The 17,552-nt window shown below is 42.3% G+C and overlaps 1 protein-coding gene across 1 annotated transcript; it reads right to left on the bottom strand.

Annotated features, from left to right (window-relative positions):
* Positions 1-2,945: 2,945 nt before the first annotated feature.
* On the bottom strand, positions 2,946-14,868 carry slc19a3b (solute carrier family 19 member 3b). Its single transcript, XM_088346135.1, has 8 exons — positions 14,719-14,868; positions 12,245-12,424; positions 11,282-11,447; positions 9,633-9,942; positions 9,346-9,497; positions 6,086-6,278; positions 5,877-6,018; positions 2,946-3,098 (listed from the first exon to the last, which is right to left on the bottom strand). The coding sequence occupies exons 1-8, from the start codon at positions 14,866-14,868 to the stop codon at positions 2,946-2,948; spliced, it is 1,446 nt and encodes a 481-aa protein (XP_088202261.1).
* Between the last annotated feature and the right edge of the window lie 2,684 nt (positions 14,869-17,552).

Below are 17,552 nucleotides of genomic sequence, written 5' to 3'. Positions count from 1 at the left end.
CATACAAGTTTGGGAAGCACTGGATTAAAGAGCAGGGGGGTTCAAATAGACACTCTTGTGAGGATAGGCAGGTCCAAAAATGAATGGCTGGTCGGAATCCATCCTGGTTAAAAGTCGTATTTTGCCTGTTCATTGAGTTAACTTCTATTAATCGCCTGGGGTCGATTAAGTTTCAAAAGAACCCATTATAGGCAAAATCTGTAAAGCAGAAACCTTTATTTTTTTTTTTTACAATAATTGTACAATTAAACGCTACAAAGAAACAAGGGAACAAACCTTTATTATGGGCTTATATATATATATATATATATATATATATATATATATATATATATATAATTTATTTATAAATCTTTCTTAGGGACTGTTTGGCCAATCAGAATGCAGAACACAATGCATGTGCATGATAAAATGGAGCAGCAAGACTGTGGAAGGTGAACTGCGTTATAGCAAGGGAATATTGTATCGCAATTTGACTGTGGAGTCTAATTCCTAATATCAAAACAAGATTACTTAAAAAAAAAAAGGAGTGAATACTGTTGTGACATTCCTGCAATGTTGATATTTTCCTTATCAATTAGAAATTTGAGGCTGAAATTCATAGTTTAGCACACACCCAAATTAAAGAGAGAAGACAATGAATTATGAACTTGCAAGGCGAACAGGAGAGAAAAAAATCTCTCACAATGCCAAATTCCAAATCTCTTTAAAAGGTCCTCCCTGAGCTGTTTCTTTTTACTAAATCTTACAAGTTACAAAACGCAGATCCCCCCTAAAGGGTGTGGAAACAAAAGAACAGCAATGATGTAAACAGTGCATAGTAGTCAAAATAGTGAGGTATAAAGTCAAAATAACCAACTGGCATCCTATGCGATCATTTCCGCAGGTGTCCAATATTAAAAACAGTATAAATTTATCAGAGGCCTGCGGTTACAAATATGGAGTAAGTACATGCAGGGCGATTTAATACCGGGGACTAAGTGGTCAAGTAAAGAATAGAAACTAAGGCAAATAAATGAAGAAGAATGTTGTCATAAACTTCCTGTTTGGAAAATTAAGTGTCACCAGCTTTTGTAAATGCCGCTCGGACTTTCTATTCTTGATGAACTAAAAAAGGTTTACATATAACAATTTAATAATACAGTGGTACCTCTACTTGCTATTGTCTCTACATACGAATGTTTCAGGTTGTAAAGTACCTGAACGGGAAAATATTGCCTGTAGATACAAAGGTGTTTCACCATAAAGTCAAAAGGGACGACAACGACCTGGCCTACAGAGAGGAGGTGGAGCAGTTGGTGGGCTGGTGCAGGGACAACAGCCTGGTCCTGAATGTTGACAAAACTAAAGAGATCATTGGCGACTTCAGAAAAAAACAGCCCAACCATGCCCCACTTTTCATCAACAACAAGGCTGTGGAGGTTGTCAGCAGCATCAAGTTCCTAGGGGTGCACATCACAAACAAACTCACCTGGTCCGTGAACACTGCATCACTGGTTAAGAGGGCACAGCAGCGCCTGTACTTCCTGCGGAGGATGAGGAGAGCCCGCCTGCCCCCACCCTCCCTCATCACATTCTACAGGGGCACCATAGAGAGTATCCTGACCAGCTGTATCTCTGTGTGGTGTGGAGGCTGCAGCGCTACCGACTGGGGTAGTGTGAGGAGGGTGACGAAGAGCACAGAAAATCATCGGGACTTCTCTTCCCTCCATTCAGGACATTGGCCAGAAGCGCTGCCTATCCCAAGCTAAGAACATTATCAGGGACCCCTCTCACCCATATCATGGACTGTTCACTCTGCTAGCCTCTGGGAAGAGGTACTGCAGTGTGCGGTGCAGGACCACCAGGTTCCACAATAGTCTTGTCCCCCTGGCCATTAGACTGTTAAATGGTCACTCAAACACATAGTAAATCTAAACTGCTGCTAATCTGTACATCTGTGGGTTTTGTTTGACTTTTTGCACTACTGGGAGTTCTTTATAGCTAGCCACTCCTTGCACATCTGTTTCTCTGCACTATTGTACTTACAGCGTTATTGTTACAGTGTTATTGTTCTGTTTACCTGACTTGTTTACCTGACGACACATTTTGCACATCTGGTTAGCTACTCCTCTTGCACTATTTGCGCTACTGTAAAATACTATACATAGCCATAGTTATTTAGTATATTATTAGCACTCAATACTACAACTCAATACAACATTTTATTTATATCTGTACATTCAAGGAAACTGTGCGGGTCAGATGTATCGACATTTCGTTCTGTATACACGTGTACTAGAATGACAATAAAGTAGATCTGAATCTGAATCTGAATATTAGCATCTCCCAGAGTTTTTCTTAAAGTCTGCCTAGCAACCCAGTGCGCATGCGTTATCCCAGCTTGCTCTTTGTGTCACCGTCAGAGTTCAGAGACAAGGAGGAGAGGGCATTCTGGCAAGATGGCGGGGGGGAGGACGCAGCCCAAGGTGAAATTAAAGACATTTGGGAAAAATTCCAAGAAGTCTCAGAATTAGTCCGAAGGAATCAGCTATCAGTAGTTATGCCTCGCGGATTTCCGAGGGATTGTAAAAAGCTGGCAAAATCAGATGTCGGTGGATCAGTTTTTCAAGAAACGCGGGGCAAAAAGGTAAATGATTATTTTTATTACTTCCATAATTCTTTGTTTTTTTACATTTTGTGCCTCTTGTTTTATGTTTATTGAGTGGAAATCTAATTTCATGTAATTGTTTCATGTTCTGATGATCTTTTATGATTTATTTAAAATAATATTGAACTTTTGCGGGGTTTGGAATGAATTCAATAATTTACATTTTAAATGGGTTTCGACTTATGAAGTTCTTAAGTTACAAAGTTACTCCCAGAACGCATTAAATTTAAGTAGAGGTACCACTGTAATATAGTAATTCAAGTACATATTCAGGACAACAATTGGTTGAGCTTGATCAGAAAGGTTGAGCGCAGATCACCTCCACACTATTCCCTTTTTGCAGGAAACGTGCTGGCTCCGGAGTGCTTCGATTTTTACAAGCGGTGTAGGTTCCTCGAATCAAAAACAGCACGGAGATGACAGCATGATAGATCCCGTAAATGAGGAACTAGAAAGAGAAGAAAGCGTTTTTTTACTCTGTATTGAAGGATTTTATACATTTGACTATAAAGGATTTAATACAATTGAATACAAGTTACGTTTATTGAGTTTAATGCTATAGTTATTTACTGACTGTGCCTTTATTCAATGAGCAGTGAAATTTTAGGGCAGGCATAAGTGGTGGAAGAGATTGTTTACAGGAACGGGACGTACTGCCGATAAGACAATCAGCACATCCAGATGTTGTTGACGCAGGCGTTGTTTTGAGAAACCACAGACATCGGGACGCGTGTCTATGAGATTGTGAAGCCCACGTTGGGCTTCCTTGGCACGCCCATGGGAGGAGCCGGCACACCATTATGCGGGGAGATGGCCAATTGGAGAAAGCTAAAGGACTTCAGAAGAGGGCTTCCCAGAGACTCCGACGTCACTAATTCGGCCATTTTAGATGGGGTACACAGTAAATTGTTAGGGAAAATAAATCTGCCCCCGTGTGGAAATGTCGGCTTTCCTGTTCATTTTTCCCTCAAGTAACGAGCACGCATAAATTGTTGGGTGAATGTAGTTTGTGTTTGGTTAATGGAGTCAGATAACTAATTCGAACAATTAGGTAAACGGTATATTTTGATATTAATTCCCAACAGTATGTATCACACAAGTGTCAGGTGCATGATATACACTGGGACAGGACTGTTGAACCTACAACCCATGGGCCGTCAACAGTTTCAATCCGGCTAGTAAGACAATGCTAAGAAGCACAAGAGAAAAATGAGCCTCATTGCATCAAATAGATAACCTGCAGTTTTAAATATGTCCACTGGATGTCACTGAAGAAAATCAATCCCAATGTTATTTTTACTGAAAACAGTTATAACGGACATGCCGTTCAGGGCAATACGATTTCACTCGGATGTGGTGCTCGGAACAAGGGGATATGCGTTGGGAAGGTCCAGCTTGGTAAACACTGTTGCACCCAAGATGAAGGTGAATGCGGAGTCCATGAGTGGAAGGGGTACTTGGTTCAAACCCTAATGTGGTTGAGCCTTCAGTAATAGATACAGGCTACCTATCCTTCTTGTGATAGGTTGGTCGTTTTGGTTGTAACATTTCTCAGAATTCACTGGGTGAATATAACTTTGTTTTTATATTTGTGAATATAAAAACAATCTTTCACACACACACACATGAAGTAACGTTTCAATAATCAGTCTAATTGCATCTCTTGTACGTTTATCAGTCTTGTACTCTTTTATTTTGAAGTCGCATTTCCGGTCTATTTTTCTGTTTCCTGTGTGAATAAAGTTAACTACACACACGGGAGGGGCCAGTGCTGCCAAGGTCGTGGCCCGGATGGGCCACGGGACAGTGCTCTCTCGCTTGGGAAATGTATTTACCTTAATGCTTGTTTTTATTTGAGTAATTCTGCCAACATATAGTTTATATAAGTTTTAACTTTAACACTTGCCAAACGAAGAAGCCTGGGCCCATGGAAACGGACTGCTAAGGCTCAGTTCTCCTATGAAGCTACAGAGGGTTCAAGAACAACAGCAGATAAAGTGGACAGGGTGAGATCTGTGCAGGCAGCAAGATCGGTCAGACTGTCATCGAAGGAAGCCAAGGTGGTAGCATGTCGGTCATGGATGATGCCATGATTGTTTATCACGGTTCTGATGTCCCTTGTGCCTGCTGCGGCCTGTGTCTTGGCTGAACCGTTCTGTTGCGAGATTTTGGACAGACCCAAACGTAAGACACAGGGAATGTGGTCCAACCCTACTAGCGGGGACGTTTATTTAAACAAAAAACTTTACCAGCGAGAAGGGGGTGTGGGACCAGGATAGCTGAGGAGGTAATCTCGAGAGGGAGGCTTTTGAGGAAAACCAGAGAGGGTTTCTTGGGGTGGCAACAAATATTGGAGTGAATATTTAGGGATATCATTGGGTGAGATGGTTTGGGTGGCCGTTTGTAGGGAACCGGTGTAGCGGGTCTTGAAGGAGCAAAACTGTAATATGGAAGGTGAAGGTTTGTTGTTCCAGAAGTTTAAAGAACTTTGGGAATAAAACAATTCAGCAAAGAGAGAAGGGAGACCTAAATATCGGATTGTCTAATTGAAAACAGCTGGGGAGAGGACAAGTAAAGAGGATTGGAAAATGGGGTAAAGCTGCCATCTATTACAAAAAAGAGGGACTGCTGGTGCCAACCATGGCACAAAGTTTCCAAATTCATGTAAACATGTTTACAATAAATAAATAAAAATCAGAACAAGACTTTGAATCAAAAATTTAAAAAAAAATGTGAGATTCAAAAAATAAATAAATAAAATTCTTGTTTAATCCTTATAAGGAAGGAAATACAGACTGTATCTATGCATATTTATCGGAATACATAAAGAATGTGTCCTGTCTGCCCCTTTTACAGAAACCATGTATTCAAACAATTGAGCAGGTGGAGAGGTCCCATTTGTTGGCCATAGAAAGCATCTTTCTCTTGCCTTTTGTCTCAGCAATAGGTGTTTTTGTGGGTGTGTTTTGTTGACAGGATGGTTTTTAGAAAAACTTAAGGTTGAAAACGTTTGTAATGTAAGTTTGTCAAGCTGTCTTAGGTATGCGTACACATCAGACCGCAACGTCGTTGAGGCGCAGGCAAACACATGCAGAAAAGAGGGGCCGGGGCGATTGTTTAGCCAATCAAAATGCATAACACATTGCACAATGAAAGTCCGCAAAGAGTAAACCGTGATACCGAATGGGCTTACATTACCTCTATTTTACGTTCCATCCTAACATACCTGGGTCACAATGTCCACTCCTAACGTGGTCGTATCGACGAAAATAAATGTCATCAATGTTTGCAGAATCAGGGCCACAAAAGTATTGATCCCGAAAGTCAGGGCGTAGCACTCCATAGAGAGATTCGCAGCAATCTGAAATCTAAAGCACACTGAAGTTTTACAGTACGTCTAATTTCAACTTTTTCGAGAAAAGGCAGTCAACGTACGTGGTAATAGTGATGAGCAGCATGTAGCATGATTTAAAAAGTGCATAGCCGGCGTAGCAGGCCCAAATATTGCTGGTGAGCGCAATGAGGAACACGGCGGCTGCCCCAATGGCGGAAAATAAACCTAATGCCAGCTCTCCCCACACTGACCAGTTCCCATTGATGTAACCAACAGAGAAAGCTGTTGCAGCACCTGCCTCACAAAATAAGAACGCAGGAAGAGCATAATCATATATTGATTTACAGTTCAGTGGTGCGGGTATTTCTAAACACGAGAATTTTCAATATTCAGGTTTTATTCGGAACAAAAATCTTGCTCCACATACGACGGAAAATCCAGGTCACGAGCATTCCCAGAGCCTACCACCAGAGACTGCTGGTGACTGCTTATCGCCAGCATTAGCTCATTCTAGTTTGCACATGAAAAATAAGAAAATGAATTAAATAATGTGTTGTAAAGAAATGGTGTTTACGTTCATTTTAAGTTACAGTAACTTTAAGTTTAAATGTTCTCATCTCATTAGCTGCACCTCTTATCCTCAGTAAGGTCGCGAGGGTGCTGGAGCCCATCCCAGCAATCATCGGGCAGTGGGCAGGGGACACCCTGAACTGGTTGCCAGCCAATTGCAGGGCACACGGGGACAGACAACTCACTCGCTCAGTCACACCTAGGGACAATTTGGACTGGCCAGTGTCTTTGGAATGTGGGAGGAAACCGGAGTGCCCGGAGGAAACCCACGCAAGCACGGGGAGAACATACAAACTCCGCACAATGAGGCCGGGAGCTGGATTTGAACCCACGCAGGAGGTTCCCACGACCTCAGAGCTGTGCCGCACACGCGCTAACCACTGCTCCGCCATGCTGCCCAAGTGCTTACATGTTATTTACATTTTACTTATCCCGTATTTCATATGGTTTTTAATCATTTCAAATTGTGTACGCCATAAAACAATTAAAATTAAAAAAGACATCTCGTCTTGCCAATTTTGCATTGTCTGTTCTGATGTGAGTGAATAGATCCCACAGCGTGTTTGGAAGGTTTATTACTGCTTGATAAGGGGAATTGCAATCATTAATAAGAGGAACAGTTGGCGGAGGTTGACAGGTATGAGATCGAGAGACTGTTAATGATACGTAAGCACCGGCTGTACACTTATAATTAACAGTTAACTTTTATTTTTTTCCAGGTAGTTTATACTTTTTTTTATCCTTTCAAATCGTGTATGTCGTATAATAATTTTTTACAAGATGTTTTTCTTTGACCGATCTTGTCCTGCCTATTTGGCGCTGATCCAGATCATCTCGGTCATTGGTAGCAGACGACAACGTCATCGTAGATTGCTAATATTGTCACAGTATTCAACACAGTCTGACTTGCTATGAGTAAAATGTTGCCGCGTTTTGTTTGTGGGATACATTATCGCTTCATAAGGAGGACTGCAACCATTAATTAGGGGAGCAGTTGTCTGAGGTCGACAGGTATGCACACACCTACGTTTATGCTAAGGGCTTAAAATAAACTCAAGTTTTATTTTGTTAATATCATCCCATGCATTTTTCGATGTTCAAATACAATTTGAATGAGTTTTTAGTGATCAGGAAGATGTGTTTTATTGCTATGTAGCGTTAACTTGGATGCTTTTGGGAAGACGGGAATGAACTACCTATCTACCCATTCATCCATTTTCTGGACCGCATATCTTTGGTAGAAACACGAGGGTGCTGGAGTCCATCCCAGCTATCTTTGGGCAGTGGGCAGGGGACACCCTGAACTGGTTGCCAGCCAGTCACAGAGACAGACAAATCACTCGCTCAGTCACACCTAGGGCCAATCAACCTGCTTTTCAATTTTTGAATGGGATAGAAAACTGATGTGGGCAGCACGGCAGCGCAGTGGTTAGTGCGTGTGTGGCACAGTTCTAAGGTCTCAGGAACCTCCTGTGTGGGTTCAAATCCAGCTACCGGACTTCCTGTGCGGAGTTTGTATGTTCTCCCCGTGCTTGCGTGGGTTTCCTCCAGGCACTCCGGTTTCCTCCCACATTCCAAAGACATGCATTTCAGGTGGATTGGCCGGTCTAAATTGTCCCTAGGTGTGAATGAGCGAGCGGGTTGTCTGTCCCTGTGTGCCCAGTGATTGGCTGGCAACCAGTTCAGGGTGTCCCCTGCCCACTGCCCGATGATTGCTGGGATGGGCTCCAGCACCCCCGCGACCCTACTGGGGATAAGCGGTGCAGCTAATGAGATGAGATGAGATGAGATGAGAAAACTGATGTGCCCAGAGTTGTAAGCCACACGCCTAAACAGCTATGAAAAAAAACTCATTTATCAGTTCTTACATTTTTTAAAAACAGCGGGGACATGTCTAGTACAGAAAAGTCACACATTGCGCTGCAATTGAGACACTTGTTTCTGGACTGTGTCTGCAGCTGTCAATCTCAGCTGATAGCATATTTTAGTCTGGCAGCATGTGACTAATTTTCAGGTATATTTTTCCCCTATAAGGCTGAAAACTGTTAGGTCATAAGTAAGCTTGATTTCTTTCCAGTGGGAGTTGGTCTCCACCAAGGTGCCTTTAGTCGCGGATTCTGTTCGTAACTTGAACAGACAAAAATTCTTGGCGCATTCGTGGCATGGTAAGGATCTGTTTTTTTGGGCCTCGTCATTAAATCTCTGCTTTTTGGAGATGTGTTGCTCTCACTGGAGACATTCACAGTCAAATGAGAAGCAGCAGGAATGAAAATCAGCACCTCCATGTCTGAGACCACGGTTCTCAGGGGGTCACGAGCTGTGTGTTGTGACCAAAAGAAGCTTGGTCATTTGGAAGGGACTGTTTCTCGCGTTGAGAAAAGGCTTGGGCAACTGTTAAGGATGCCTCCTGACGCCAACCTCGGGAGGTGTTCCGGGCATGTATCTTCGCCAGGAGGCTCCGAGGACGACCCCGGACACGCTTAGGAAACTACATCTCTAGGCTGACCTGGGAAGGCTATCGGATGACATGAATAAAGAGCCAGGGGATAGAGAGGTCTGGGGTTCCTGCTGAGAATGCTGCCCTACGACCCAACCCCGAATAAGCGAAGGATAATGGATGGATGAATGGAGTTCCATAATATGGAAAAAAAACCTTTTTTGAACCAGCATTTATTCATTTATATATTGAATTTACCGAAGCGATCTTGTAAATCAAATGAATGCTGCAAGTATGTGTTTCCTTTCTCCAAAAGCAACACACACATGCACGCTTGTACAGAAAATGTCTTACCAACGAGAGAGCACGCAGCTTCTACGCCCCCGTTGTAAACCGATGAGGTGGCTGACGGCTCGATATGGTCCCACATGAGTTGGATGTAGTTGATAATTTGTGTATATCCTGCTGTGGCCATGGCCCACCACAGCGACCAATAAATCAAGTGCCTGAATGAGGACCATTAAGACCCAAAGAATGTTATTAGAAAGTACGGAGTCACACTGAGAAATGTTCCATTGATGTGGAACGTGTCAAACGACACATATTCATGTGTATGGGGTAAATAAGTATCAAAAAAATGCCTTGATGAGTAGGATTCCCTGAAGCTTTGCCAAAGTAAATGACCTGCACTGAGAAAATGTTTCCTTCCGCAGCAGCCGGCGTTGTCATGACGCTCCATCTTGTATTTCCCGAGGCTAGCTGCGTCGGCTGATGTTTCATCAGGCCCGTCCCTACTTGCTGGGACTACCTCCTGGGACCCTCGACCCGAAACTGGCGCTGTTCTGCTTTTGAAGAACATGCTCCTCTGAGGCATCGGCAGGCCCAACGAGATGAGAAAAGCCACGCTTGTGACGCCCAGAGTGATGGCGTTGATGTAGAAGTAGTCTAACCCTGTTGATTTGAATTCAAACTCATCATCGTGCTTTTTTTAAGAACAAATCTCTGGAATGATCAGCAGTGTTGGACGTTTTACTGAGAAACAGTTGTTAGAATTACAAGTTACTTCATTTAAAACAAGTTATCCCCAGATTACTAACACCCAAAAGTAGCGCATTACTCTGAAAGTCAATATTTAGTTAAAATTTACCTTAAATACTCACATAGAAGGCCTCTAAAAATGCTTATGAATAGCCACAAAATAAAAGAAATAGAAAAAAACATGTACACCAACCTGTGGACATATTGAACCCTTCATATTTCTCGGCTTATGCTATTTTGAGAGCTTGTAAACGAACACGTAGCCGAGACACTCCATATCCTTTTTGTCTCCGGGCTTCAAACCACTCGAAGAGTTCCTCCATATCTGAATACTGGCCAAGACGTTTTTTCTTATTTTTTCCACCAGGCAAGGTGTATTGTAAAAATCAAGTTTTATGAAAAAAAAAAACAAAATACTGCACTTCTCACATCAATTCTCTGCCCAGGGGTTGCCCTATTGATTTGTTCTTACTGTATAAGACACGCGCTCTCCCAATGTGCTGCCGACCATTCACTACTGGTGTAACATAACCAAATATACACATGCAGGGTTGGGTAGGGTTACTTTAACTGGATTACTTTCAATTACTTTTGGATTACTCCAATACCAAATATGCTAATCAAAGACAAAATAAACTAAATATGAATAAAATTATGACTCACAACACGTGGTAAGTTTTCTCTCCTGGCTTTGATCTCTTTGATCTGCGGCAAAACTAACATAAAATGCGACAGAAACAAAATGAAAATAAATCCAAATAGCTTGCCAACATCATTTTTGCCGTTCCATGTATTCCGTTACTCCCCAAGCCTGCACAAAATTTAGTAATTTTATTCATATTTAGTTTCTTTTGTTTTTTATAAGCATATTTGGTATTGGAGTAATCCAAAAGTAATTCAAAGTAATGAGGTTAAAGTAACTTTACCCAACCCTGTACACATGTAAACCAACCCCCTGATTGCAGTACTTCATACTATAGTTGTAAATTCAGCTTAGATGGGAGTATATATTGTAGGGATAATATCTCCATGAGGAGAAATTCAGGGTCCTTGTACCCTTCCTTAAAAAAGCACCAGTGTAACTTTTATATGGTAATTTGTAATTAGATATTTACTTTTAAAATAACACGCTCCTTTTTGTGTTAGTAATCTGATAGGTAACTTACGGTAATTACTTTTTAAATGAAATAACTAGTAACTGTGAGTAATGACTGCCCAATACTGGTGACGATGGAAGAAGGATAAAAACCACCTGCCAAGGAGACGAGCACTTGACCCAGGCCTGCACCAAATGTGTAACCAAAAAGCATTGCGCTTCGAAGGTAACCAGTGGCTTTTTGGTAATACTCCACAGGAATCACACTGTATATGTATGAAAAATACGCCACCTCTGTGGCAGTCACCACAGCATAAAAAATCTGGAAAAACACAATAACGTCATCTAAATATGTGTAACCCCGTGTACAGTATTACTTCTACCACTTTTATGGGACATTGTGTATTATTTAACTTTTCCTAGTGGTAGAAAAAAAAAACAATTAAAAACGCAATAAGGATTTAAATAAAAAACAAAATTACATCTACTATCACATAAATACTCGTAGGTGGAGAAATTTGTATTTATTTTACATAATCCAAATGGCTCCGCGTTGCCGGGCCAATAGAAGATTGGATTCAGCTGGTTGGAGTGGTCTGTGGTCGGGAGCTGCAGTGCCCCATTTTGCTGGGGGAGGGCATTAGAGACCCCACAAAATCGGACTACATGAAAGCAGATGTTTATCAATTCTGTTGGAATTTATTAGAGGGGCCTTGACTTGAAACATAGCTGAAAGACACTCAAGGAGGCCTAACGTAGAACTGTGTGAATTTTCGAGGTAATCGTCTTGGGCGTTTTTGAGGCTATAAGTCACACACAAACACAAATACAGACATACACGCACACAAATCGGGATCTATAAAGTAGTTTTGATGACACGACGCTCGACCAGAAGCAGCTGACATTATTGTCCGCCATATTACAGCTACTGGTGTCTCCAAAACCCCAAAAACCTTGTGAAAGACCGGTCAAAAAAAAAAAGAATATAGTGCATTTTGTCACTTTCAGTCTCCGTAGTTTTAATTCTTCCTTGTGCTTAGTAGCTCTCGTTTTCAGTTGCACCGCACAATACAGTAACATCCAGTGGTTAAATACTACACACTGTCCCTTTAAACAAACCTCAAGGAAGACCATGGCGATTAGTCCAGGAGCAAAGCACAACAGCACATAGTTGGAAATCAGGAAGAATCCCTGCATCACAATCAGGGGCTTATACCTCAGAAAGTCCGTTAGAAGGAAAACGGGAAAAAGGAAAGCCAGGTATGAATATGTCCAAATGGGGAAAAGGTAATTGGTCACCTAGAGGAACACAATAAGCAAGAATGATCTCAATATAATGTGATGTGATCAAGGGCGTAGATTTGGTCTTGGTATTGGTGAGACACATTTTTAAAGTGTTCACGTTAGGATCTGGTACGCCAGCTGCCCCCAGAGGGCGCCAATTGGGTTTGAAACTGGTCCCGGTCTGTCCAATAACCAAAAACCTGACCCTTTATAATAACTGCTAGGACAGCACACGGGGTCGGGTTATTTGCTTTTCCACTGCCACGACAGTTTTTTTTCTTTGTTTGTTTCTGGTTTCTTGTTTGGACATGTTATTTGTTTTGAGACCCCTTATTGTTTTGTTAATATGTCCCTTGCAATTCCATTTTGGTCTTTGTTTCCAGCTTGCAGATACCGTCAGATATTCGGACAGTTCTTGATGTTTGTCCTGCTTCTGTTTATCACTATTCTCACTCCTCTTCTGTCACGGTTGCCATGGCGCCCAATTGGCCCCTATTGTGTGGCGCCAGCTGCGGCTTGTTGACAGATTGGCTTTCCGTCTATTTAAGCTCAGTGCTCTCACTCTTCCTTTGTCAGTCCGACAACGAACCTCTGCCCCGCAAGACATGTGTTTTGACTCGGTCCTGTTTCCTGTTGGTATTTCCTGTCCGGTATTGTTCCCGTTTATTTTGTCCTGTTTAATATTGGTTTCCAGTTTCGTTCTTGTCTGGTTTGTCCTATTTAATTTCAATATCCTGTTTTGATATCAATCCTGTCTGTCCTGTTGTTTAATATCGGTTTCCGGTTTTGTTCCCGTCTAGTTTGTCCTGTTTATTTTGGTTTTGATATCAACCTGTCTGTCACGTCCTGTCTGGTATTGACCCCTTCCGTCCGATATCTGCTCGGGCAATTGGTATCGATCTTGTCGGCTTCTGGCTTCCTATCATTCCACGCCGGACTGCTGCCTAACGTGCATGACTCCCCATTTTACGTAAAATAAAAGGCTTGTGTGTGAGACATCACACATTTGGGTCCTGATACTGTTCTGGTTCCTGACATCTCCACTAAACAATGATGCATTCACGGGAGAGAGATTTAGTCAGAAATTACAATAAATCTTGACATAAATAGATTTGTGACAGAATTTGCAAAGTGCAGCGGCAGACTTGTCCTGTAGATGGTGTCGGGAATAACGAAGATATAGCTTTTACCTAACTTGTACCTTATTACTTGCACAACTTATTGTATTCCTTAACCTTTATTTGTCACCTGCATGTCTATACTGTTTGTCAGAGCCAGAATAGACGGACAACCCACAAGCTTTATTTTACGGAAATGTCATGCGCGCGAACACCAAGGCCAGTGATTCCGCTATCGCTAGGCGGAAGAAGTGAGACAGAGAAGTCAGGCACGGGAAAACAGGAAGTCGGAGGAAGATGAGATCAAAACCAGACAGGACAGACGGGATCGATACAGGATACACGAGCAGATACCGGACAGGATGGAACAGACGGGATCGATACCGGATACTGGAGCAAGATACAGGACGGGACAGACGGGATCGATACCGGATACTGGACCAAGATACCGGAAAGGACGGGACAGACGGGATCGATACCGAATACTGGACCAAGATACCGGACAGGACGGGACAGACGGGATCTATACCAGATACTGGACACTGGAGCAAGATACCGGACAGACGGTATCGATACCAGATACTGTATTCACAAGCAGGATTTAAATACACGTCTTTGCAAGTGCAGAGGTTCGTTGACGGACTGACAAGGAGTGAAAGAGTGCACTGAGTTTAAATAGGAGGGAAGCCAATCAGGCAACGAGCAGCAGCTGGCGCCAAACAAGCGGGCCCAAGTGAGGGCAATGAGCAACCGTGACACTGTTCAGTTCTGGATGCGTCTAACAAAAACAGTAGCCATGCGCAATATTTTAACCTACTTGAGCATTGCAGCACTTTTTTGACCAAAATGTAAGAATATTGCCCACCCACACCTGGTATCCTGGTAACCTGGTAACCCTACTGTCAAGTTTAATTTTGTTTGGACGTGTTATTTGTTTTGTGACCCCTTGATTGTTTGTTAATTTGTTCCTGTTTTTGCGGGGTTTTTTGTTAAATAACATCCTTTTTAAGAGCATCCCTGCCTCATTTTCTGCTTCTTTTTACTTGGGTCCACACATCCACACGTAACAGTTCACATAGTATTAGTAGGGACAAAACAATACTTGCTTGATATTAGTGGGGACCTGTCCCTTCAAGTCCATGCCAAACCTACGCCCTTGGATGTCATTAATGATCGTTAAGAAGAGCTTACGGCTTCTTCAGAGAGGTTCTTGTGAGGTCCCATCAAGTACGGGGCAAGGAAAGGCTCTGCAATCCTGCAGTTGGCAAAAAACCCGTAAAGCGACAAGACCGCAGTCGGGAAAGCCCAGTTCGAGGACTTCAGCCTGGTCCACCAACCCATGGTTCTATCCGAATACAATTTCTCCGTTGTGGCACTTTCCTTCTACTCATACTTTGACGTTATGACACCTCCCCAGTTAGTTATCAACAATAGCTGAGGTCATCTAATAAGTTATGCATGCGTTTTCAAACGCTTTATGAGACTTAGACTTTCACCTTTCGGGAGAGATCCATGCAACAAAAGTTATGGAACGAAAAGCTTAAAGTTTCTTTTCCATCATTAAAAAACTCATGTATTATTCTAAAAGAGACATTGTGTATGATTTAACCCCTCTAGTTGTATAAAAAGCTTTATTAAAAACAATATAGAAGCAATATATACAGTGAAGAAAATAAGTATTTGAACACCCTGCTGTTTTGCTATTTTTCCCACTTAGAAATCTTGGGGGGGTCTGAAATTTTCATCGTAGGTGCATGTCCACTGTGAGAGAGATAAACTAAAAAGAAAAATCCAGAAATCACAAAACACGATTTTTTTTTTAACAATTTATTTGTGTGAGGAATCAGCCCGTAACTAGACGACAGGAGTTGGCCAACGACCCGAATAGAGCTGGGACCACCGTTTCCAAGGTCACTGTAGGTAATACAGTGGGACCTCGCTACTTTGCGGTTCCACGTTCGCGGGTTCAGAGCTTCACGGGTCTGAAAAAAAATAATCGCAGATTTTCACTTTTCGCGGGTGGTTTTGGTCCCCACTAACCGGGTCTAAAAAATAATAATAATAAAAAAAAAAAAAAAAAAAAAAAAAATATATATATTTTTTTTGAAGCATTTTTGAAGGGGCGTCGCTACTTCGCGGATTTTCACTTTTCGCGGGTGGTTTTGGTCCCCATTAACCGCGATAACCGAGGGATTACGGTACACAAATACGTCATGGTTTGAAATCATGCATTGGCACGAAAGGTTCCCCTGCTTAAGCCAGCAATTGTCAAGGCCCGTTTTAAGTTTGCATATGACCATTTGGATGATACAGAGGAGTCACGGAAGAAAGTTTTGTGGCCAGATAAGACCAAAATACAACTTTTTGGTCATAATTCCACTAAGCGTGATTGAAGGAAGAAGACTGAAGAGCGTAATCTGAAGAACACTATCAGAACTGTGAAGTGTGGGGCTGGTAGTATCATGCTTTGGGGTGCTTTTCAGCACATGCCACAGGACGAGTGCACTGCATTAAAGAGAGGATGACTGGCGCAGTGTATTGTAAGATTTTGGGGAACAATCTCCTTCACTCAGTCAGAGCATTGAAGATGGGTCATGGCTGGGTCTTCCAACATGACAACGACCTGAAGCACTCAACCAGCAAAACCAAGGATTGGCTCCGAAAAAAGCATATCATGGTTCTAGCATGGCCCAGCCAGCCTCCAGACCTGAACCCAAACGAAAATCTTTGGAGGGAGCTAAAACTCCGTGTTTCCCAGCAACAGCCCAGAAATCTGACTGATCAAGAGAAGATCTGTGTGGAGGAGTGGGCTGAGATCCCTCCTGCAGTGCGTGCAAACCTGGTGAAAAACTACAGAAAATGCTTGACCTTTTTAATAGCAAACAAAGGCTACTGTACCAAAATATTAACATTCATTTTCTCAGGTGCTCAAGTACTTATTTGCAGCTATATCACACAACTAAATCATTACAAAAAATCATGCATTGTGATTTCTGGATTTTTCTTTTTAGTTTATCTCTCTCACAGTGGACATGCACCTACGATGAAAATTGCAGACTCCTCCATGATTTCTAAGGGAGAGAAATAGCCAAATAGCAGGGTGTTCAAATATTTATTTTCTTCACTGGGGCGGCAGTAGCTCAGGAGGTAGAGCGCTTGTCTTGGGATCAAGGGATCGCAGTTACATGTTGAAGTGTCCTTGGGTAAGACACTGAACCCCTAATGCCCCCAATAAGCAGGTTGGCGCATTGCATGGCTGCACGGCCGCTATTGGTGTGTGAGTGTGGGTGAATGGGTAAATGTGAAGAACATTGTAAAGCGCTTTGGGAAGTCTTCATTGACTTGAAAAGTCCTATATAAAATGCAGATCATTTCATTTCATTTCACTGTATATATTGTGTGTGTGTGTAGAAAAGAATTTAAATGACTCGCATGGAAAAAAAATCTAAAGGGTAAAAAAGTTAGGCCAAAGGATAGTACAAGTGTCTCACACTGCTCTGGTGTGATTTTTGTCCATTCTTCTTCCAGCCCCCTCCACAGTAGGGGGTTTCTTGACCATAACTTTGTCACCAATGATTTTCCAGTGTTTCTATTGGTTTGAGATCAGGACTCTGGGCAGGCCAATCTATAAATTCAATGTTTTTGCCTTCAAGGCAATTCTGTTTTGCTGTGTGACATGGAGCATTTTATTGCATGAAGACTGCAGGCTAAATGGGCGATGAACGCAAGGAACCATATGGTGTTGAAGAAGGTCCCGATACGCATCTGCATTCACTCGGTCATGTAGCTTTACAAGAGGCCCAACTCCTGCTGCAGAAAACATGCCCCAAACTATGACACTTCCTCCTCCACCTTTCACAGACTTTTTAACCTACTTTGGGTTTAGTCTTTCTCTGATGTGTCGCCGAACATAATGCTTCCCATCTGACCCAAATGAATTAAATATTCTTTCATCGAAGAAGTGAACTCTGGACCAGTTCTCCTCTTTCCACATTACATGCTCCTCAGCCAAGCTCAGTGTAGCT

Source organism: Urocampus carinirostris, chromosome 10, assembly GCF_059441175.1.
Source record: "Urocampus carinirostris isolate Australia breed hairy pipefish chromosome 10, RoL_Ucar_1.0, whole genome shotgun sequence".
NCBI classification, from domain to species: domain Eukaryota; kingdom Metazoa; phylum Chordata; class Actinopteri; order Syngnathiformes; family Syngnathidae; genus Urocampus; species Urocampus carinirostris.
This window is presented reverse-complemented; position numbering and strand designations above follow the sequence as displayed.

Bases quoted from the DNA above. Each gene is read 5' to 3' on its own strand.
- slc19a3b (XM_088346135.1), bottom strand. From the start codon at position 14,868: ATGGGTTGGTGGACCAGGCTGAAGTCCTCGAACTGGGCTTTCCCGACT. The intron at 11,448-12,244 runs GTTTGTTTAAAG...GTGTTTTTCCAG, and splicing joins TCGCCATGGTCTTCCTTGAG to ATTTTTTATGCTGTGGTGAC. The intron at 9,498-9,632 runs GCATTTTTTTGA...GTCCTCATTCAG, and splicing joins AGGGAATCCTACTCATCAAG to GCACTTGATTTATTGGTCGC.